Raw genomic sequence first — 24,312 nt, forward strand, 5'->3', positions numbered from 1 at the left:
AACAGAAGTTAGATGTATAGTCCTGTTTGAGCCCAGCTTTCACTCTTGCAGCTCCTGCTGTGAAGTTGAACTCTGAGCATTTCAGGTAAAAATATGCTGAACAAAATCAACTTTCAGCAAGTCTCTGCTACAAAAAGTGCCACCCCCCATGGCTGCACACTCTGCCACAGGGCAGGAGCAGGTGACTGCTCAGCACTGATGTCAGCCCAACCCAGCAAAAGTTTAATCCAACTGTGCTAGAAATAACACATCACATATGTAGCTTCTTACACAAGTTTTGTTTTTTCTTTTTTTTAAACACTTTTACAAACATATAACACTTACAGATAGAATCTTGGAATGTAATGTAGGATCTGTAAACATTTCCAGTCTACCAGCTGTAGTAATAGTTCTTTAATTCCTGCATTTGGATAAAGTGCTTCATACATAAGGCTATTTGAGCAAAGCAAAGATACAGGATATTCCAGGCAGGCCCTATTCACACCCTTTGAACAGAAATTTGCTTCTTGTCTCCCTCCAGCAGTTTTGAAAATACCCACTCAAAAATGCCCTTCTTCATCTGCTCAGCAAGCCACAGCTCAGACTTAGAGGAGGAATTAACACCTTAAAACCTTACTTTTCCTTTTGTGCTGCACACTGAGTTATTTACAGAGGTTTTGATACCCACCTCTGCTCCTGACCTGGCAGTGAGGGCTTCTGGCTGCTCTAACAGAGAATGAATGGCTCGAGGCAAGTAGGAGAGAGAATAAGCCCAGGAGGACAGGCAGCTTTACCAGGGTGTAGGACCTTACTGTGTGGTAGGAAAGGGAGTGACTGACAGCCAATACCTGTTATATCTGGATTTTTCTCTGGTGGAAACTGTAAACTGCTGGGTGAGAGAGAGCACAGAATCACACAGAATTACTTTCTGTTCCTCCAGGATTTAGGAAGGAACAGAACAAGCACAGCTCAGGCTTGCACTCCTCTTTGCCATCCCCTCTCTGCAGTCAGGTCAGTCCTTTCAGGAGGATGCTTTCCCCAGCCCTGACTTCCAGGTCATGTCAAAGAGCTGGGATGTTACTGCTCCTGCTGCTCTTGTGAGACTGATGTGGTTTAAGTTCTGTCCCCAGCTGGTGAGCTTTGTCTTTTAGGAAACAGCACAAACTGAAGGGTGTAAATTAGCCTGTTTCAAGTTCCAGGAATTACACCCTTGCATGATCAAAGTAGGAGAGTAAAAGCACTGGAATGCAGCAAGGCATCATTGAGCACATTACAGCTTAGGAGGAGCGACTTGCAAGGAGGATGGAAAGAGAGAGAAAGAAGGATCAAAGATTAAAGTTGTATTGTAAATACAGTTTGGAGTCTTTCAACACGTGATACTGGACAAAAAGCCACTTCACAGCTGGAAGTAGAGAATCCCTCAGAAGTGACAAAAACATAGAGCCCTTTTGATAGAACAATTTTCAGGCAGCTTTCAGGGTCTCAGGCTTTGACCACCCTGGTACCTACACAACAGACCTGACAGAGACACTGACAGAAAAACTGGAGGCCTTTTCTACCATCGCTGTTTTGAACACATGAAGGTCCCCTGACCTCGAGCACACACAGAAAAGCTTCCATTCACAAAGGCACATTAACACTTTGACATCACATCTTACAGGAGCATCAGCTCTTGGATAGGCAGCACACACTCCTCAGCCTGGTTTGCTTAGTGTTTACTGCAGAAGGCAGTAGCATGGAGGTCACCACAGCTGTTTCCCCCACACTGACTAGGGCAGACAGGCAGCTGAAGTCAGCCTGATGGATCCCCTGGATTCCCTGCTGCATCCCTGCAGGGGAGGGAAGCTGTGCTTGATGCTGCCCTCCAAGTCTGACAGATCCATAAGCTGAACGAACAAACACAGTAAGGAAATCCCTCACATACTGAGGTAAACATAACAGTTCTATTTGCACACTGACCAGTCTCCCAAAGGAAAGGTTTGGAAACTAAGGGTTGTATGAAATAGTGTCTGCATGTGTTTAGGAATGAGACAGAAGCTTGACAGTCCAGTATGAAATAAACTCTGAAAGTGCCAACAGCTGGATCAGCTTTGAGAATACAAGGCCTCTGTTCTCAAATACCAGGTGAACAGAGTAAAAGCAAAACAAGAAAAACCCACCCCCAAAACTGCTCTCCTCAGAGAGGCAAGGGCTGACAATGGAGGAATAGGTGTTTTCTCAATGTAATTCCAGTTCCTTTATAGGTCCTGTGGTCTGTGTTTATCATTATTACAATCTCTGCCTTTGGACTGTAGAATTCTTGTTCTCGAGGAGAACAGGAAAGAGGAGTTAGTCTAAAATCCAAATGTCATTTTGATGTTTGCTTTTTGGGGGGATTTGTTTTTTGATTGTAAATAAAGTCCAAAATTAGAAATTCTTTCTAGAAATGAGAAGTGCAAAGTTCCATTCCAGCTAATGCTTTGCAAGTGCTCCCATGGAACACTGCCCAGTCAAACAAATTACACAGAAGATCCACCAGAGGTATCAGATCTTGCCCCAAAACATACAGTATTTTCTCACTTTGACTGCTCACCACATCAAGAAAACAAGGATAATAAACAAGGGAGGATGGGTGCTCAGACTAAGCCAGCCATAACCAGCCAACACCTTCTAAAGATGCCAGGGGTAAAGAGCATGTAAAAATCTGGTAACACGCTTTCTGCACATGAACCACAAACCATCTTCCTAACCAAGACAAGGTTAAGCAGAAAAACCTTCTGTGCCATTCCTGAGATAATAATCTTCTTTGTTACTGGACTGTAGAAACATTTCCCTCCTCTGACAGTTTGCTCTGCCTTGTGAGCAGAATCTCCCCTGCATCGCTTTGGAAACCTTCAGGAGAGAATCAAACCTGTCACAGCCATTTGCACTTCATCTGTCTCACTGCACAAGGCCCACACACAGGAGGAAAGCAAGTTAACATTTGAATTGTTGGAAAAAGCTCTTAATGCATTCTGAGCTAGGTTGGCTACACACTGCTTAAGGCCCAGCACCCAAGGAACTCACCCACATCACTCTGTTTTATCCCATTTTGATGAATGTGAGGAATGGTTATTCCAGTCTCATGAAACTAGGCAAGTAATTTATCTTGCTCTTAGCTGAAGAAACTAACCCAGAATTTCCACCTGGATTAGGAAGAGTTTCATGCTGTACTGAGTTTTCTAAATTTATCAAAACAAAAAAAAGCAGCTTTTGTGATTAGAGGATTTAAATACATTTCCTGCTAATGGGGAAGTTCCCCAGTAGAAAAATACTGTAATGGTTCCAGTTTGACAGCGAGCACTCATCCTTATTAATATGCTTCCTTTTTACCTACTCAAAGAAAATGCTAAGAAGCCAAATCTCAAATTCCCCTTTAGAAGCTATTTTGGCCCCAGAGAAGGCAGGTTCAGGAGAGACCTGTTCACACAGTTTTGCTGCAGACGTTTGCAGCTCCTTGGATTATCAGTTTCTCTGGAGGATGTGCACCATTTCCCCCGAGGTAACATGATGTGCACGTTCTCCTGTTCTCCTCCCCTTTGCCTCCCGAGGGAAAGTCACTGGAGATACAAAGTGGAGAAAGATTAGTCCCTTTATCTCAATCACAAATCATTCTGAAAACCCCACTACCAAGGGCTGAGCTGTTTTTAGAGATGAGAACTGTCACTTGTCTCCTGTCCTTCACAAACACACTCCAGTGTTACCCACAGCCAGGAAAAAGAATGACAGTAACATCCTGATAAATACTGATTTTTTTGTTAATGAATTTTATCAGCACTGTGTTCCAGCCTGCTGGTATAACAGAATACTTCTGATATTAGACCAAAGAAGACACCAGCCTTTGGGTCAGCAGCTCTCCAATGGACCTGAACAGCTACTTAACAGAGGGATATCAGAACCTCCAGAAGAAAACAGCTACCTTGTAGCTGTTCTGCTCATGTAGTAGGACTGGATTACAGTTAAGGAGTGTTTTATTCAATTATTTTCTCATTTATGCCAGGCAAACTCCTCTGAGTTCCTGAACCCAGCTGTCTTTGGCCCCAAACTGAAAAATATGAGCAAGTCCCCAGGCTGCCCTGCAACCATGAAGGGAAACACACTGACAATACAGTCCATCCAACCTCATGGGAGAACCCCATTACACAGCAGCATTGACCCCTGCCCAGCTGGGTTACAAAATCCAACCACTTCATTCATTTTGTGCTAAGGTCTAGCAGTAAGAAATCAAATCCAGACACCTACAACGGGATGGGGGATGGCTTTCAGCTTTCCTTATGCACACATGTCCCTAACACAGGCCCTCCAAGGCGTAAAAGGCAATTTATCTCCACTACAAGCAAGTGCTTCAGTTATCCCGTTCATCTCAGCACTTCAGAGACTTCAGTGCAGAGATGTGTCAGCACAGCTGCAGATAAACATGACTGGAGGACTGTTAGTACAAGATGCAGAGGCATCAGCAACAGCACTGCAGCACTCGCTGTGCCAGGCCACATCCCGACCCTGTGGAGAGTGTCTGCAGGACAATGAACATCAGCTCTGCCCCAGAGTACTGCAAAATTAAGAGACTGTCTTTATATCCATATGTTCTGCCCCACATCCAGTCTGTCTAAATCAGAGAGCAGCTCAAAGCAGCAGTATTAAAAAAAAAAAAAAAAAAAATAGCTGTTTGGAGGATTCATTTTAACATCTGGAGGTAGAGGTCCCACCCCTTCGTTGATTGCCCTTCTTGCTCCATGGAGGATGCTCGGAGCATTAACTGGAGAAGAAATTTCCCTCTGGAGGTGACAGTGGTGGAGTTGGCATACTGCTAGATCCCACGAAAAGGCAGCTCAACTTCGGCTTCAATTCATTCCAAACTTTACTCATCTGTGAGTGGAAAAGGAGAGAAAACAGCCGTGACCACACGGTAGGTAACAATCTCACCACACTGAATTTTAGCAGCAGTTTCAGGTACTCAAAAGCACAACACAAATTTGCTGAAATGTTTTCGGGAAGTTCAGTGGACTCAGATTGTCCCTTCCAGACTGGTGCTACTGGAGCTCCCTGAGCATTTTCCTGAGCATGCATGGAAGGGAGATTTCCCATACCTTGGTCAAACTCCTTCACTGAAGGGAAGGAAGGGAGCTGAAAGAGACTTTTCTAATACAACAAATGCAAGGAAGTCTGTATATGGGAAATATTAAAGGCCATATTTAGGGGTTAACAAAAAGGAGCTCTTAGAGCAAAAGCAAGGAAGTTGTTCCTTGTCATACAATTTCTGTGTAGCACCACAAAAAAACAGATTAATTCAGCAAACACACATCATTCATTACAGAATAGCTATTTAATGGTTGGGTCTTCTTCACCTACCCATAGGATAGTTGATGAGAGAAGAAAAGAAGAAAAAAACAGCAACTTGCTGCAAAAAGATACAGTCTTTTAGAGGAGTTAGAGGCCAGCCTTGATCCTCACTCCAAACTGGAAAGACCTTAGATGACTTCTTAAGTTATGAAATAGCCCAGCTGGACAGATGATTAGAGGATGAAGGCCAACAGGTGAAAAGAAATACATTCAAATTCTCATTCATATTTTGGGGGAAAGGATACAGTCCAGAAAAACGCACCTCTTTGTGACCCTGGATCTGGGAGTTGACAAAGGCCCCCAGAATGTGAGAGGTGAGAGGCAGGTAGATGTGGATGAGCTGTGTCTCCTGATGGAGGCAGTACAGGGAGAAGTAATTCCGCAGCTCCATGGTCAGGATCGCGTTTTCTTGCTGAAACAAGAGGAGCTCTGTGAAATGCATCGCCAGGAAGGGGCTGCCAAGGAGGTTCACTTACAGCAGGAGAAAACAGCATTCCTGACCCTACCAGCAATTCAAACACATATCAAAAACCCAAAAAGGCAGGTCCTGAACCCATTTGATACAACAGCAACTGCACTTTCCACCCTGCAGACTGCTGATTTCCACAGCTCCTGCAAATCATGTGCTGCCAAAGGGCCAGTAGTAAGTGTGGAGGAAAACAAACACCTTTTCCATGTGGCACAGCAGGTAGCTCAGATTTCCCAAAGCACAGGCTACCCTTTCAGCCCAATGGCTTTTTGCAAATGTGACAGAGTAGCACCATCACAGAGCCCAGTACCACCCTTTGCTCTCCCAGGAGCCTGCCCTACCTCCACAATCCGAGACTCCAGTTGCTCCACTGATTCTGGTTCTTTGTTCTGCACAGTGGCACTCATCATCTGCCTCTTCATCATGCTGTACTTGTGCAACGCCCGCTGGTGCTTGTGCAACACCCCCTTCTCGTGCCTTTCACACAGGTCCTTTATGGGAAAAGAAAAGAACAGGTACAGAGTGGAAGCCAAGAGTCAGCAAACACACAGCCAAGTACATCAGGAACACAAACACATGGTTGTGCTTTATATAACTTCCCTGCTGCAGATTTTTGTTCTTTAGTTTTCAAGAGGGTCAAAAACCACCAGTAGCTTAGAATTCAAGAAAACAAGAAAACCTGCTTGAACTCAGACCAGTGAGCTCAAGAGGCAGCCTGGAGCATCACTTCTGCCAACACTTTGGATCTTATCAGGCCTCTTATCTTTTCTTGACCTTCTCAAAATTGAGTGCAGGCAATTAACTGTGGTAAGAGCTTGCCAGTGTCCTTCTATCTCAGTCCAGGCCTGGAAATGTCAGGAGAGGCTGCCTCATACAGTTTCAGTAGGTGCTTCTATAAAAAGTACCTTTGATCATAGATTAGTATTAACAAAAATTCTTTAATTTGTAACTCGGCTCATATCTCCATGAGCAAACCAGTAGTGATCTAGTTCACTGTTTTGACTCAGAAGCAGCCAAATCTGAAAATAAAAAGTTAGCTGATCCATATAGTTCAAGCATTTGTATTTTGAAATTCCTTGCAGAGTTTGCTCTTTGGCAAGTTCTCATCACAAGCCGAGCTGATCAGTAAGGCTGCAGAGCTGGTTATGGCCAACAGCCACTCCCCTCCCTCTGCCAGATGCCCAGTTTGCCTCTGAACTGGCCTCCCAGACAGTTTTCCATCCAGTTGGCATTACACCCTCTAAAAAGCTTGCTCTGAACAACTTTCTCGTTGGCAGAAGAACAGCAGAGCTCACTTTATAGGACTGGAGTAAATCCAGGAAAAGGTTCAGCTTCTCCACCACATCATTCTCTTCCTGTTTACCCTAGAAAACAAGGAAAAAGTACATTTTACGTAAGCCTGGCAAGAACCAACATCCCAGTCCTTCACCTCCCCACACCACGCAGGCTCTCACTGCGTTCTCCAGGGCACATTGGTGCTTACACAACTGCATCAAAAAGCTTTCAGATGGCACTGGAGTGTGTTTAGTCTTCAGTGTGCAGAACAAAGACCTGACTGAGGCAGGAACAGCTTTTCCAACTGACTGATCACTATAACAAGAGGAGTTGGTTTCACAGCCCTGCATGTCAGTCCTTTCAGCACACTCTGCCTGGAATTTCTTGCTCTTGCAGATTCCTCCAATCTTTCATCTTCCCTTCTTACAAGATAACTAATCCATTAAAGCTCTGAATACCTGCATGTTCCCCATAATAGTTCATGCATCAGAAGGCAGAGATGAGACACCAAGCCAAATTTAACTACTAGTTTTTTTATTTTACAAAATACTCTCTTTTCTTCCTGTATCAATAGAGCTCTCTGGAGCGTAAACTCTGGAGAAAAAGACCTGGTCTGACTGATCTACAAAAGCATGCTCAGTGTTTTAACACAATGAGATGAAGAGCAGTGAAGACAAAATTATTACCTTTCCTTTCCAGACTGTCGTTTTCTCACATTATTCTGACAGTCATTACCACACTGCACACTTACACAGGAATATGATACTTCTGTCTGAATCACTCTCATGTAATGTTTAAGTACATGAACTTCAAAACTTGATTCAGAAATAACTTATTCTGGATTCTCTGTAGCAGATTAGTAAGACAGAACACAGGATTCTTGGACAGCTCACTGAAGTAGTACAACTTAACGTGTGCAATAATCATTTAAAATTAAGAAAGAAAGCAAGTTTTTCCCTCCTTTCCCTTGCCAGTTATATTTTTTTCCCCATTTAAACACAGTCCAGGTATTTCATTCAAGCTTGAACAAGCAGGCTGGTGGTTGAGGACGAAAGTTTGAATCACCATCTCCTTCTTAACTCTTGAAGAGCTTATGTCCACAGAGCTCGTGATTAAAGATGAAGTTTAGGGCAGCAATGTACCACCTCCGTGTTACAAAAAGAAAAAAAAAAAAAGAAAAAGACAAAAGTCAAGAACTCACCTGCTGCACAGCCTTATCTGCCAGAAGTGCAAACTCAACAGACAGACCCTTCAAGGCTTGTTTCAGAGTCCCCCAAGTGCTGTTATTCAAAGCAGCCCAGGAAGGAAGTGGGGTAGTGTCTGAGCCCAAAGCACTGGAAGGAGATAAGTAACAGTCACATCTAGGAGACAAATTCCACTAAGCAGATAAACTTATTTGCAGAGAGCAGTTCAGAGTTTCAAATCTGTCTAAACAGCTCACAGTACTGAGCTGCTACTGCCCCAACACAAATGCAGAGTTAATTGTGCACTTACTGGGGAGAGAGACAATAAAACCAGTACCTGAATGCCAAGGTATTTATATTTTGTTTCCTCATGTTCTAGGGAATGCAGCCTTAATGGTAAGTGTGCATTTCCTTTTTTATAGTAGGAAAAATTGATTATGACCTGCAGCATGCACTGGAATACCTATTTTCACCAGATTGGAGGCCTTACAAGAGTTTTGAGTTCTGAAACAGCAGTAGAAATGTTCATATTAGCAAAGCCTGTTCCTCCAAACCTACCTGAGCTCCTTCCCAAATATGAGGAGGTCGGAGGCGTTATCAATGGCTCGAGAAGCGATTCTCTCCGCACGGTCTCGAAGCTTATAAAAGCTGTTATAAATATTTCTGATGAGCTCCCTGCTGGCAGCAAACTGGGCCTGTATGTCAGATGGGAGGAAGTCCTGAAGGAGTACAGAGAGGTTACCGGTGGGTAAATCAGAGGCACACCACAGTCTGCAGAGAAAAAGTGCTCACTCCCTCACGCCACGCTGTAACAACCCTGAAGAGATCACCTTTCCAATTCAGTTGTCCAAGTCAGATGTCACACAAATAGCCCTAATTTTCAGAGGCATAAAGAGGTTCAAATACCCAGTGTAGACAGAGTTGACAAGATCTGCAATTCTAGTGTGCAGTTAAAACAGGGGTTGTGAAGGTTTCAAGCTCACAAGTTCTAACCTAATCCTACTGGTAACTCCCAGCCCGGTAAAGTCAAGAATGAACTGAAAGTTCAGCTCTTTTTGACCAGTGTATCACTGGTAAAAACCTGAACTAAGCTCCAGTTGCAAAACCTCCTGCAAGCACTGCAGGAACCTGAACAACAACTTGCTTTAAAATTGCTCAATGAACACAGTAGATTTAAAACTTGTCATAGCACTAATCTCTGGGATAAACAGATATATGGAGAACTTATAACTAACTTCTCTCTAACAGTCCAAATTGCTCTCCCACAGGGAGAAAAAGACAGACAGAATGAGGGCATGAACACTGGGAAAGACATCCATCTAGATATTAGCTTTTAAATTGTGCAATTTGTGCATGTGTTTGTTATGCAAGTACAATTGCTGAGAAACATGTTCTGAGCAGGATTCATTGTTTAATCTTTATCATATTCATGAACCAGCATTTAGCTACAAATATCAGGACCTTAAGAGTCAAATGTTTATTTGATCTTTTTGATAAAGTTACAAGTTCTTCAAACTCTGTAAACAACTGTCTCCTACCTAAGGTGTCCATCACTCCACAAATGCCATAACTGATCCACCAGGAGAACAGAGCCATTCAAACCAGAATATGTTGCAAAAAATTCCTATACATACCTTGGCCTGGGTGGCTAATTTGCAGGTCATAAACTCATCTCCTACTCCCTGGACCAACTCCCTTAGCTTATTCTGTACATCCTAGAGAAAATACAGAATCAAATCAGCATGAAAGAACTAAGTAACAAAGGTCTCAGATGCATCTCAACAGTAAGACACGTACAGCTTTACCCAGGTTAGGTTTAATTTAAGGAAAAGCATAATCTGTATTCCCTTAAGAACAGTTATAATTTTCAAAATACTATCCTCCTGGCATTGAGTGAAATTACCTTCCACTTTCCAGCTGTAGAAACACCTACTGAGAGAAAATTCTCCTCGTCACAGGGAGCAAAAACATGTAGGTCAGAAGCAATTCTGAACCCTGTGCCCAGTGAAGCAGTTACAGGCAGACATGCAAACTCAGGACTATTGCTAACAAACACTCACTGAGCCACTGAATGACAGGAAGAGTTTCAAGAGCACATCTTCTGAGAAAGGGGGGTGTCGAGCCACCAGGTTTATAAAACGCTTCAGCGCTCTCCTCCTCGACTCTATGAATTCTCGATCAGCTACAGGAAGAAACACAAAATTTCAATTAATGCACCTCACGTTACAGCTGCTCAGAAAGAGAAAAGCACTCAGGCCACTAACTTCCTTGTACTTACAACCCTTGCTTGAGCACTGCAACAAAAACAAGGAGCGGTTACCTACATTCTGTCAGCTCCCAAAACCAATCTTTTAGATTGACCATTTGAATAAATACTCCATCAGGTGGTTCTTTATATCTTTCCAAAATCCAGCATATATACCTGTGTGGGGTTATTTCCGCAGGGTGGGGCAGGTAAGCAGGATAAACAACCAAACCTAAGGCCTGAAACTTCCACTTACAAACTGTGGGCCTACAAAGATTCTTCTTCCTCTGAATCAACTTCACAGCTGGTCTGCAGAGGGGATCCCAGTCTGTTTGGCAGTATCCATCAGGATACTGGATGGATACTAGGATCAGTATCCATCTCTTTCATGCAAGATGTCAGAAAGCACTTCGGAAGACCTGCACAGCAATCTGCAGTACATCCATCCAGAGCCTTTACTTGTCAAACTAAAAGAATTCTGCTCATCTTGCTGAAACAAGAAGAATTTCAATCTGGCAATACTGCAGTAAGGCAGTAAATCAAAGTTCCTGGAGTTTTTCAGGAACGATGAATGATAAAAAATTAAACTAAAGATTGAAGGAAAAGAAAGCAGCATAGAAGGGAATTACAGGAATGCTCTGATCCAACGCTCTCATATCATGAAAGGTTATTACTCTTTTGCCTCAGTTTTAAGCTGGCAGTTTGCTGGCTGTGAGGACTCTCACTAGTGATCCTCAGTACAGTACCACCCACCAATTCCTTTTTCTGTCATTGTGGCTGCAGATCTTGATTTGGCTTTGCTCACACTTCAGCCAACGTGGACATTTCTGAAGTAACCTACACACTTCCTACAGGATCTGCCCCAGCTGGCTGCTGTCCTCCAAAAGGAGCAGAGCAGGTGAACAATCTTCCTTCATATGACAGAAGGAGGGGAGCAGACCAGCATCAATGTAACTCAGCAGAGGAGCACACCAAGGACAAAGCACAGGGCTTTGTCCATCCAGCTCTGGGACTTGGAAGTTGCAAATGTCACACATCTGTGCTAATCCATCAAATCCTGTGTCAGCCCATTAACCTGCTCAGAAACAAGAACTACCCACTCCATTTCCTTTTTCCTGTTTGCAGTTCCCATTAAGCCCAATTCCACAGCTCTTCTACACGCAGAGTCGCTGGACTAAAGGCAATCAGCACTCTCTGCCTTATCACAGCTTTGCACTGTATTAGAACTGGTCTCCTAGCACAGTCTGGGAACTAATCCTATCGGTTTTTTTCTTAAACTTATGATATGCATGGGAAGAAATGCACTGGTGAATGCACAGAAATATCAACACAGTGGCAACACAAGGAAATAACAGTTGACTGACAAATTATATATATATTGGTAGCTTCTTTCAAACATCCTCTCTCCACTGAGATTAATCAGAGAAGGCTGCTTTACTCACAGGTGTTGCATGAAGTGGAAATTCTGGAACCTCTGGCTGAGAACACTGAATCAGGTTCAATTCAATGGATGGGTTTCGCAACCCCAAAAGAAAGGTCTTCACAATTCACATTCCATCACAAGAACATAAGGCCACTGGAGCTTTTCAGTGCCAGGATTTTGCTGTCTTCCAGTTCACTATACACCCTGCTCTGCTCACTGTTTACCAATTATTGTAGCAATGCACAGACTCTTCAACCGAAATCAATTATTTATTCAAACACAGCGAGCTTAGTGCCGTGGGCAAGAGAGGAGACAGTGAAAAGCTTGTTCTTTCGCAGATTAAGTATTAAACAAGGCGGGATTTTATGCAGTTATGCAACATTTGAAATATTAAATGTTTAAAATCAGTGTCAATATTTGAGATTAATGAAAAATGTTACTGAAGGAGCTTTGATATGCTTCAGTCTTGGGATACTGGTTTTTAGGCTAACAGCTAAAGTGTACTTGAATGACCTGACACTGATTCCAGCCTCAGGTTTCAGTTTCTGTTTATGCTAAAAAGATCACAGAATCATAGAACCATTTGAGTTGGAAAAGAACTTTAAGATCACTGAATCCAACTGTTAAATTAAGACTGCCAAGTCCACCACTAAACAATGATCATCATAACAGGTTTTTCTAAAAACCAATACCTGCAGCTCCGCCGTGCTCTTGTGTGGAATTACACCTAAAATCTTATTAGGAAAGCCATTCCACAGGAAGAAACCTCACTGAAATTTTACATCAATATCTCACCTATAAGAATTTCTAGGATGGCAACAATTCACACCTCAAGATTGTGTATTATAACGTCAAACTTGTTGTCTGAGCCAAGCAGAAGCAAAGACTTTCGACATTTACTTTTAAACATTTACTTTTAACACTATCACCTTGACCAAGACCCTTCTACTCAAAAAGCAAGACCCAGGTTTACCTCCCAGCATCCTCTTTGGTGGCAGTGCCGGCACCATGCGATAGGGGAACTTCTGGAGCAGCATCTCATGGAACACCACAAAGTCATTGTATCGCCTGTAGACTGAGCATTTGAACCTCTGCAATTAAGAAAAGGGGAGAATAAGTCAATTCACAGGTCAGACAGCAGCAGCATTTACTTTTTTTTATTTTTGGTGTCAGCTGCCCTAAATGCAAAAGGAAGAAAAGAAAGAAATCATAACCAGAGATTGCAGAAACAACCTATTTCTCGTTAGAGGCCTTGTGGTGGGAAGGATGGAGGAGATTAAAAGCAGCCATCACTTGATTATGTGTATTGGGTTTGCATGGAAAGGTTTTGGTAGCTGGAGGACTACAGAGGTGGCTTCTATGAGAAGCTGCCAGAAGCTGCCCCTGTGTCTGAAAGATCCAATGCCGGACAGCTCCAGGAGGGAACTGCTGCAGGATGGGGCCAAGCCTATCAGTGATGGTGGCAGCATCTCCGGGATAATGTATTGGAGAAAAAAAAGTGCACAAGAAAACTGCACCCAGAGAGAGGAGTGAGAATATGTGAGAGTAACAGCTCTGCAGCCCCCTGGTCAGTGCAGAAGGAGGGGCAGGAGGTGCTCCAAGCACCGGAGCTGAGGTTCCCCTGCAGCCCAGGGTGCAGCCCACGGTGAGACAGCTGTGCCCCTGCAGCCCTTGGACTGGCCATGAGGCAATTGGAGAGTGATCTCTCCCTGTCCTTATCTCGACCCATGAGCCTTCTTTTGCATTTTCTCTCCCCTGCCCAGCTGAGAAGGGGAGTGACAGAGCAGTTTTGGTGGGCACTTGATGTCGAGCCGGGTCAGCCTACCTCATACAGTCCTTTTGAGAATAAGGCTTCCAGTTAAAAACATAAGTCTGGTTTTATTCACACACAAGATGAAAGAGACTACAAAGTGGAGAGGAAGGTGTTTCCCAAAAAATTGCAAATATCCCTAAATCTGCCGTGGTTCCATAGCATTACCCCCTCAAACTCTCTGGTCTTCCAAATTAGACAGAACATTGGGAAGGAGTGCTGACACTTTTAAAGTGCTCTAGAGAGCTCTTTTCTTGAAGTACTGCAAGTCTCTGAGCTCCAGCTCTTAGGATCTTTCTCTAAACCAGTTTTAAATCCAGAGATGGCAAAACAGTCTTAGACCACGTTAAGCTACTACTCAACCCAAATGCCTGATGTTTTAATTAAACCTCACAAGAGGAGAGACCTCACACTGATGTTAGAGCTATAAACAAAGACTGAAAGTTCCTTTAAAACCTTAGGCCTTCAAGCTGCATTTCTTAGATCAATATGTAGAAGAGGCCAAAGAAACTGTTTTCTCATTCCCAAAGGAGCTAAGTAGCAGCTAGAACAAGACATTTAGGAGGCAGAAATCCTCTAAAACCAATAAATAAATAATCCACAACCCCACACACACTATTACTACAGATTCAACCACTAATAGGAAAGACTACAGAGCCCTCTACTCATCCTCACTACATTTGCACTGCATGTCATCCACCACTTACAGTGGCACTATGCCAAAATACAGCAATGAGACACAACTGGAGCCCAACAGACACAGCCCCAAGGGCCTCCCTTCAGTCTGCTCTGAAATCTGATGTTGGTTTGTGCTGTAGAATCTCAGATGAAGCTCAAGGCCAAGCTACACTTCTTTTTGAGGCAGCATCATTCTACAGCCACAGGAGACATGACAGCGACTGAAAGGAATCAGTCATGGGTTCCTAAATTCAAAACCTTGCAGGACCACCAGGGTCACTGAGTCCTGCGCCCTGAAATCACAGGCAAAAATAAACATCCATTCCTAGAAAGCCCACAGAAGCATTCACCATGTCTGCCCTTTCCCCTCACAAGTCTTTGACAAACTTAGGGACATCACCCTAAAAAACCTAAAGCCCCAAAGGTCACTGCAGACAAGTGACCCAAATGTGTCACCGAATACACACAATGATGACTAGAACAGTTCAAGCACTACTCAATAACTGATATTTTGGTGGTCTGGGAAGTGTCAATCACACATGGTCTGCTTGGAAGAGGACATGTTTCCTCCTTGAAAAAAAAACACACAGAAGCTACTGGAGACATATTTCACTGGCTGCACTACAAACAGGAAAAGGGAAATCATCTTCAATCTTCTCTTATACCAAGAGAAGAACCTACAACCAGCATCACCCAACACACCTATCAAATCAGTCAAGACTTTGCCAGTAGCAACTGCACAGACACCATAAAGAGGATACACTCTCACGGAGCCCAGTGCTTGTTCACATTACCTTGCTGGAAACCTCATATTCCACATGTTTCAGGAAAAGGCCCTTCTTCTCAGGTATAAGCTCCACCTGCACACTATCTTTGCTCAATAGCTCTTGTAGGGTGTGGGAAAGCAGCAGTGGATTTCCCTGGGGCATCTGCATTAGAAACTGTTCCGGTTCCCTTGGTTCATTTACTGGAGGCTTTGCCAAATCTAGAAGACAAAAAGGGGAAAAAAACAGTAGACCTGATAAGGTACAGTAAAAGAAGTAGCCTTAAAATATTCTGTTCCCTTGCTTGGTGCTCCCAGAGTGGTGCAACACAACCAGAACACCAGCCAGGCCACTCCCCCAGGAGGTTATGCTGCTTCACACACGTTCAAGACATTGGTACCTCCCTCCTCACAACACCCAGGAGCAACACCAATTATATCCAGTCAGAAAGACATCCCTACTAAGCAAAGAATCACAGGCCAAATTTGTTCTGTGAATCAGCTAAGAGGCCTGCATTTCCTGTCTGTCCAGCTCCCACCACAGCAGGATCTGCCAAAATGAACAAAACCCTAGCTCAGCACTTTTGGATCCTGCCTAGAACAACTCATGGAAGGAAAGAAAAATGTGTCATTTTACTGCGCTGCAGAAATTTAATCCATTAATTTTGCATGTCATTACAAAGGAAGGAGACACTTCATTTGGCATAATTTTATTAAACTCTCTGACACTATGCTACAGTGAGCGAGAATTACAATAATTTACTATGTCAACATGCTCAAGTTCAAGATCGGGGAAAGGGTTCCTAACAAGGGCTACCAACACAACAATTCCTCAATCACAGCAAGCTGTGGCAAAATCTTTCAAACAAACCTATTCCACTGCTCACAGCTAGAAAACAAACAGCTTTCAAGGGTGAATTCAATCATAGCTAGGCAGCTTTGCATAGAGAGAGTCTAACTGATCCTCTGCTAGATGCAAAGTCAAAAAAAGATAGGTCTTAAGAATGTGGCCCCAGAGGACAAACTACATCAAAGAAGGGGCAAAGCTGATGATTGAGAGTAATCAAGTGACTGACCAGAGTCCATTATCTCAGTTTGACTTCATAACGACACTACTGTGTGGCTGTAAACTAAGCTTACATTAGTTTTCAAAGCAATCCTTTTTTTTCCACCCATTCCACACATAAGAATCAGTGGGAAAGATGTGGGTATAACCCTGGAACCTATTCAGCCCATACCTGAGTTCAGTCAAATCCACTGATGAAAAGGTACCCAGAAAAGCCAGGTAGGATTCATCATCCCTTCCTTGCCATTGGGCAGAAGTTCCTAAATGTATCTACAGTTTTGAGAACACAAAAAGACAGTAACACTATGGAAGCAATAAGCATTTCTTTAAGCTTTGATACATAGTTCAAAAAGTTGTAAATTTTGTAAGAGATAAACTCAGGGAAGACAAGAACTCATATCCTTAACTTGAAACTCTGACCTCCTCCTGATAAGGATTTCCCACCTGCTCCTTCATGTGCTCCAGGCCCTGATAAATGGGGAAAACAGATAATCTTCAGTTCCTCAGATACATGGGATCAGACTCTTCATTATTTGCTCCACAAAATGGCTTAAGGAAATCAAATCCAGGACAAATGACCTTATTCCACATGTCTCATCAGGCTTCAGATGCCTGCTAATGTGACTCAGAGAAGCAAGTCTTAACACCTCTGCTTTATTAGACTAATATATATCACCTGCTAACCCCACCTATGCAGCAGCTCCTAAAAATTTCCAGCTACCTGCCAGAAATTTGCAGTAAAATAATGCAAGCTAATTCAAAGTTGACATAGGACACTGCTGGATAAAGTGATAACATCTGTACAGCCACTTTTCAGAGAGATGCTGAACTGAAAGAAAAAGGAGGAAAGAAAATTCAAGGCAGAAGATTTTCTTGAGCAGAAAAATCCTTGCCTGCCTGACCTTTCATGGAGCAGCAAGGTGCAACAAATCACAGTATCAAGAAGAAGGGTCAAAAATACACACAAAAAGAACTATGGAAAGCACAAGGCATCCTGGACCTCCAGAGCAGAGGTTCTCTGGGTGTCCACCCTTGTAATTCTTGGGTTTAACTGCTCAAGACACAGCAATGAAGTGCAACATGACACAGCAGATGTTGTTACTCCTCCAAGGCGCACACACACACACACAGAATTCCAGAGCCCTCTGTGATGCTCAACACTGGCTCACGCTGCAGAGGGAGTTGCTCCAAGCTGGCTTCCCCAGGAGAGGCTACTCAAAATACACCCCAATTTCTTCCCTAAGAGCAGTGCCAATCTGTACTGACACAACCTTCTCCTGCCTATTGATTCACTGTCTCTGCTTCCCATCCTTCTGCTGGACAACCAACAAAGCAGTGCTTTCACAGCATAAACTGGTCCCTGACCTTGGGCTCGGCACTGTCTGGTAAACTACTGAAACCCCAGTGGCAAAAGACAGGTATCAGAAGAAAAGATAATACTGGATGAACCATGAAACCCTCAGTATTTCAACTGTAACACCCAGAACCTGCAGCACAATCAGCCAAAGTGATGCTGAGGACTCTCAGGTTCATTACAGTGATCTGAACCCACATTACTCCCTAAGACATCTACAGTGTGAAGCCCCCCAGAGATCCAGACAAGACTCCACATTTCTTTGACAATTCAGCCATGTTGCTCTTTTCTTGGTAATTCTTCTCCAGTTTTCATCAAGTTATTCTCTAAATTTGCTTTCTAAAATTCCCCTACAGGAAATACCTTCTCTTTATCAGCAGCTCACACATTTGGCTCTCCCTGAAATATTCTGTAGCTTCTTTACACCTCAACCTTGTCTAAACGTGTGAAATCACACAAACCAGACAACCATGCAAACAAGTCTGAATAATTACTGTTTAATTAATAATCTCAGCGTGTCCGCTATCAACAAGACAGCTACTCAGACTGAATCTACACCCTCAGACTCTGGTCTGATAACACAAGAAGATGACTTTGGAACAGCTGTTAACCTGTTTTAGGAAACACTTAACGTGGCACTAACACTAACCCTACAGAGCAATATATACTGGAGCTATTCTTCAGCCCATTTTTCATTCTACTTACTAAACAGCCTATTCCAGAACAGCCTCAAGAGCCCTGGCCAGGAATGGTGGATAATAGTGGGAACTCATTGGTATGAGCTCCTGTGTTCAACCAGTAAAAGGATTTACATGCATTGTAACAGAACACTTAATGCTTCCCATCACGCACTCTCTGCTGGAGAACAGCTAATTTTGAAAACATTCCCTTCGGTTTCAGCAGATCATTATCTAGTGAAGTTTATATACAGGGAGCAGCAAGTGAATACAGAAACGAGGTATGGAATGGTCCCCTGGAACACTGAAAAGCAGACAAAAATAAAAACCAGTTTTTTCCTGCAAGCTACACTCTTGCTACAGCAGTTTCTCTATCTGTTGTCAATAAGAGATCAGGAAGTGGACTGATATAACTGAAAACAAGTTAATATAAAAGTTAAAAATAATACATATAAACACACATATGCAAACAAGAAGACAACAAGATGACAAGAAATAAAAGTCTGAAGAAGCATTCAAAGCATGGCCTAATTGTTGTTACATCGTAAAAGAAAACAGCAACGAAAACACTGCATAATACTTTCTTTTTTTTTTTTTTGTGCCAAGTCAGGTAGCCTTTGGACTGAAGGGAGTTGAGAAACTCACCCAGAGAACAACTGAAATAGAAAATTTCTCCACTTTAGACCACGTATTTCACACCTCAGTTAGCACCTGACATTCATTACTCCAGTGATACAACCAGGCACCAACCTGCCCTCCACCGTTACCAGTTTCCTCCACGTAAATTCCTAAAATCATGCATTTGTGAAAGCCAGAGTAGAATTCCAAGTATCTGGTCAGCTGCACTGAGGTTTTACAGGGAAGCACATCCAGCAGAGAGGAGCAATGCCAGGGCTGGAAGCTCAGGAGCAAATCACGCCACTGATCTCCCTTCCCTATTTAAGCTCCGTCAATCAGATTTGGAGGCCTTATCTCCATTTTACTGATGGCTGATACAAACTCTTTATTACACCAGGTGCTAATCAGATAAATTTATCAGACACGATTAAGCAGATGGTGCCAGAGAATTACTTGTAACATTAGTAGCATATTTTCTAGAAGGAGGAAGGAGTTTGAAAGGAAGCAAAACCTTTAGGAATAACAGCTAAGATTTATTCTCCATCCTCACAGATCACAGCTGTGGGGAGCAGAGGGGATCCAACCCACAGGAAACACAAAAGAGTACAAAAACTGGTTTTGTACACAGATACCTCAGATTTCTCCCCGGAAAAAATGAGGGCTCCACTACAAACTCCTGGGCCAGGAATTCTAAAGCAGCAATGTAAATATCATTCATCAGCATTTCCCTTTCCTTTCTGTCTTCTCATGAAAAGCCTCAGGAATTATGGAAATGCCTTTCCCCCTTATTGTGTCAAACACATTCCTCCATAATTCCAGAATCCACTGTCCACATCAGCCTCTCTGAAAGCTGGTGCAGATTTCAACTACAAACTCAAATAGATTCCCTTCTTCGTTCTATTTTTTTAAAATCTTACATAATTTGAAATCCCCTAAAAACACAGAAAGAAAAACAGAAGTCCCACAAAAAAAAGAAAAAAAAAAAGGGCAAACAAAACTTTGTTCCTATTAAAGGCTTTACATATTTTTTTTAACCACTGTATGCAACTTGTTTGGGTTTTTTTAAGGAACTTAAAACCATGACATTCTTATTCAGAAAGGAGCAAAGCAAAGGAATCAGTCTATGTAACAAAGCCAACTGCTCCACAGCTCTGAGTTCAACATGGAAGGCAGGTCTGTATTTCTAACTGGGTACAGGAAAAGTAATTATATTTAGCTTCACTCTAATTAAGAGTGCCCTTCCTTCTCCTTTCCAACAATTCCCTTGTAAATACAAGCTTTCCAATACCAAAACAAGACAAGATAAAGTAACACACATACTATCACAAAATTAGATGTTGGAAAGCAGGCTCCAACATTTTGTTTTTCTCCTTAAAAAAAAAAAAACCCAACAACTGAAAACCATCACCACAGCTTTCTCAGTGCAGATGTCAAATATGTACCCTGCACTAGCTGGTCTGGGGTTTTGGGGATTTTTTTTTGGTTGGTTGGTTGGTTAAGTTTTTATATTTTCCTTTGTTTTTGAGATATTGAGGGTAATTTGGTTTTCATTTCTGGAGGGGTTTTTTTGGTGGTTGTTTGTTTTGGGGTTTTTTTCCAACTAAGTTTAAGATTGTTATTCAGTACTTGGTGCTTCTAAAATTGAAAAGGAGAAGCAATGGCACAGCTCAAAAATAGCTGAGGCTATAGCTTTATTTAATAATATTTTGAAAGCACCTGCATTTCTGCATTCCCCTACAGTTGTAGGCCTCCAACTGCTTCCCAGAATATCACAGTCACACACTCCAGCAGAAAAAAAAAACCAACAGCAACTTACCCCCTTCCAATGTAACACAGATTTACTGTGTGTAAAGAACTACCTTTAAGCCTAGCACCCTGCTCTTTTGATCTGTGCTGTTAGATCAACTCATTAATTGATTTCCCAAGTCTGGGAATACAAGGAACACATTCCATTCACAAGTCAGTCGTGAGCCACAGTCCTCAGATGTAGCACACACAGTAAAGTGGGATGGAGCTACACAATTTAAAGAAATAACAGGATTAGCAGAGAAAAGTCCATGGAGGAATGTGCCCAAGGATTACAGAGACAAAAAGTCAAATCCTCACTAGGGCACGATCCCAGCTCACAGTGAAAGACTTCTAAACTACCACTTCTCACAAAGAGGCTGGAAGTGTAAAAATTCACACCCAAAATGGTAACCCAGCAAGCAACAACCCACATAACTGTTCTCTGGGAAATTTTTACAAGGACATTTTAGCCTGACTACAGAACTGGCAAATTTCCACAACCATCTGTCCTTACACAGGTCAAGAACATCCCATCAGAAGAAATGGTTTATCTTTGTTTTGCTTCTCATCTTCCTTGCCTGTTTCTCACCCTCCCAGTTACACTGGGGGAAAACTCGATGTCAGCATTTAAGCATTAAAAAAAACGGCATTGGCACTCCACACACTTGAGCCTCCCAGTGGTCTTTTCACACATTTCACAGGTAGAAGCAGCTCATTCACATCCCAAATACTGTTGAAAGGTAATTATCAAGCTCCCGTCCTTTTCTACCAGTTCCACATGTCTGTAACTGGTAAATTTTTCTCCATCTACCTGCACCAACCCATAAAACTTGAAGACTACTGGGGAAATCAGACTATTTATGTGCAAATCATGCTGTCTATAACCTGTAGAGTCCTTCCCACCAAGCCCTCCACAGGCTGCACACACAGTTAAAGATTTACCATTAGAAGAAAAAGAAACACCCCCCTCCCTCCCCAGCCAACACACCTGGATTAGCTCCCTGCAATCGTTGCAAAACACTCAAATGGAAGCAAAAGGAAAGAAAAGTCAATAAAAGCAACTCTGCAACATTAACTGACTTTAATGTATTAGACATTATCCTTTTTCTTCTCTCTCTTGATTATGCTAAAGTACTTTTAACTCTGCAAAATCAAAAAGACAGCATTTGTTTGTGCTGTCCAAGATGGGCATTAACGATCCCTGCCAGGACTATGACGAGCTGCTGATCTCCAAAAAAATTACACATGGGTGTGAAACTTCCAAGATCTCTGACCTCTCATCATGATGCCTAAAATAAAAACATTCCTGCGTTCACAGCGTTATTTTTCTTTACATAAAACCATTAGACACCTCCTCTCAGTGCTCACCATATAATCGTTGTCAAAGAAAGCCAAGTTTTCTAAACAGGGCTGAGTAGATTAGACAGGTACAGAAGCACCATCACCAGAAGTTAATCAGATCAGTACTCCACTTGAAGACAACTGTTTTATCTCTATAAGGCTCCTGAAGCAGATGGTAAATCCAGAACAGACATACCTGAACAAGCTCTCTCTTTGGTACAGTAGGACATTTTTTCCACAAAGGCTGCTGCTCAATATGTTACATCAGTCCTGGACAGAAATATTCCAAAATAATTTATTTATAAGCATTATCTGCATCAGGAGCATCACAGGCCTAACAAAAGCATACCCACTGGATCCTGAATATAATCCAACCAAACCATTTTTCCCTGCATTAGGCTCACCTACTAGTAACTTCTACTCAATTTCTTTTCAAAACTGAGAAAAAAAAAAAAAAAAAAGCACTATGCACGCAGCAGGTACAAAACTTTAGCCACTTTAAAGAGAACTTGAGAGAACTCTATTGCCCTGTTTCCCTCTAAAAGTTTCCCTCAGTCTAAACGTTAAGGAGTCCAACATGTTATTCCCTCAATTCACCCAGGAGCTCCCTCCATCTATCATTTCGCAACAAGCGCTGGCAGCACTTGGCTGCGAAGTTTCTCCATCCCAGATCCAGCTGCGCGCTCCCAAAACTCCAGCGTTTCCAGGCTGGATGTTCCGCTCGGGCCGGCGCGGGGTCTGCCCCATTGCCCGCTGCCGAACGGCTCCACCGTGCCCGGGTCCAGCTCGGCGGGCGGGGAGCAGGGGCCACATGAAGTGTCCCCGGCGCGCAGGGAGCGCTCGGCCGCGTGACTCCCCACGGGAGAAGTTCTGGACCGCGCCCCGGCCCCGCGTCCAGCCCCGCAGGAGCGCTCCGGGGAGCTCAGCGCCCGCGGACACCGAGCCGGGCACCGAGCCGGGCACCGGGGCGACCTCCGCGGGCAGGTACAAACCCCCCGGCCCGGGCGCTCCGGTTCACCCCCGCGGGGCAGAGCCCACCGTGGGACGGGACGGGACCCTCAGCGGCACCGCCGCGGGCAGCCCCGCCCGCAGCCGGGCCCCGCCGCCCCGGGGCGAGGAAGGGGAGGTGGCGGCGCTTCCCCGCCGGTTTTGGCGGGGAGCGCGGCCCCGACCGCCCGGGCGGGCAGCGGGCGGGCAGCGCACGGAGCGGGGGCGGCCCCGCCGCAAACACATCCCCCTGTGTCCCCCCGTACCTGTGCCGGTGCCGGCCGTGCCCGCGGGCGGCTCGCCGTCCATCGCGGCCGCGGTCATGTGAGGCCGGCCCGGCGCGGCCGCCCTCCCCTCCCCTCCCCTCCCCTCCCCTCCCTCCCCTTCCTCCGCAGCGCCCGCCCGTGAGCGCGGGCGGGGCGGGCGGGCAGAGCCGCCTCCCACGGGGCCGGGGGCGAGGGCTGACACGGGCGGCTGTGCCCGCCGGGGATGTGACAAATGCCACCACTGCGCGACCGTGTCCCCGCACAGCAGCACCCCGCGGCTCTCGCAGGGGCAACGGAGCCGTCCCTGCCGCCGACGGGATGGCTCCGAGCGCTTCGGAACCGCTGCGGGGTTAATAACAAATCCCCTAAACATCTTAATAGCAAATCTCCCAAACATCTTAATAGCAAATCTTCCAAACATCTTAAACCATATAAAGAGAAGCGATCGGCTCACGGGCTTAATACGGGATTATTCCGAAATGTAACTGATTTTTTTTTTTTTCGTGAAATCTGAAAAGGATGGTTGTTGGGAATGTGAAGTTCAGGGAGACTTTGTTGTGAGCAATGAAAAGTAGGTAAATTGTTGTTGAGGCTGTACTTTGGGGTTTAAGTCAGACAATCACAGGATCAATTGGGTTGGAAAAGACTTCTGAGATCACCGAGTCCAACCTAAAACAGAACAGCACCTTTGTCAATCAGACCATGGCACTCAGCACCAAGTCCAGTCCTTCCTTAAACACCTCCAGGGATGGTGACTCCACCACCTCCCTGGGCAGCCCATTCCAATGTCTAATCACCCCTTCTGAGAAGAAATTCATCCTAATGTCCAACCTAAACCTTTCCTGGTGAGATTAAGACTATGTCCTCTCATCATATTAATTACTCCCAGATAATTTTGGTATATTTTCTTTCACTGAGTTCCCTTTCTCCACGGCAGTTCTGCTGCCATCTAGTCAATTAATGAAGTTTCTTATATTCAATATATTTCTATATTTTGGATGCATGTGGATTTTTATGAGATATTCTTAATG

General features: G+C 43.9%; 1 protein-coding gene across 2 annotated transcripts; it reads right to left on the reverse strand.

Moving 5' to 3' along the window:
• Positions 1-259: 259 nt before the first annotated feature.
• Positions 260-23,450, reverse strand: SNX8 (sorting nexin 8). Of its 2 annotated transcripts, XM_064673162.1 has the most exons (12): positions 23,282-23,386; positions 22,225-22,298; positions 15,216-15,406; positions 12,907-13,024; positions 10,326-10,447; positions 9,900-9,980; positions 8,824-8,984; positions 8,283-8,415; positions 7,102-7,170; positions 6,148-6,297; positions 5,600-5,749; positions 260-4,863 (listed from the first exon to the last, which is right to left on the reverse strand). In XM_064673162.1, the coding sequence occupies exons 2-12, from the start codon at positions 22,256-22,258 to the stop codon at positions 4,750-4,752; spliced, it is 1,323 nt and encodes a 440-aa protein (XP_064529232.1). In that variant the 5' UTR covers positions 22,259-22,298; positions 23,282-23,386; the 3' UTR covers positions 260-4,749. The 2 variants fall into 2 exon arrangements, with proteins under 2 accessions (XP_064529232.1, XP_064529231.1); XM_064673161.1 differs by lacking the exon at positions 22,225-22,298 and having other exon boundaries at positions 23,282-23,450.
• Between the last annotated feature and the right edge of the window lie 862 nt (positions 23,451-24,312).

This window comes from Pseudopipra pipra, chromosome 16, assembly GCF_036250125.1.
Source record: "Pseudopipra pipra isolate bDixPip1 chromosome 16, bDixPip1.hap1, whole genome shotgun sequence".
Classification (NCBI taxonomy): Eukaryota; Metazoa; Chordata; class Aves; order Passeriformes; family Pipridae; genus Pseudopipra; species Pseudopipra pipra.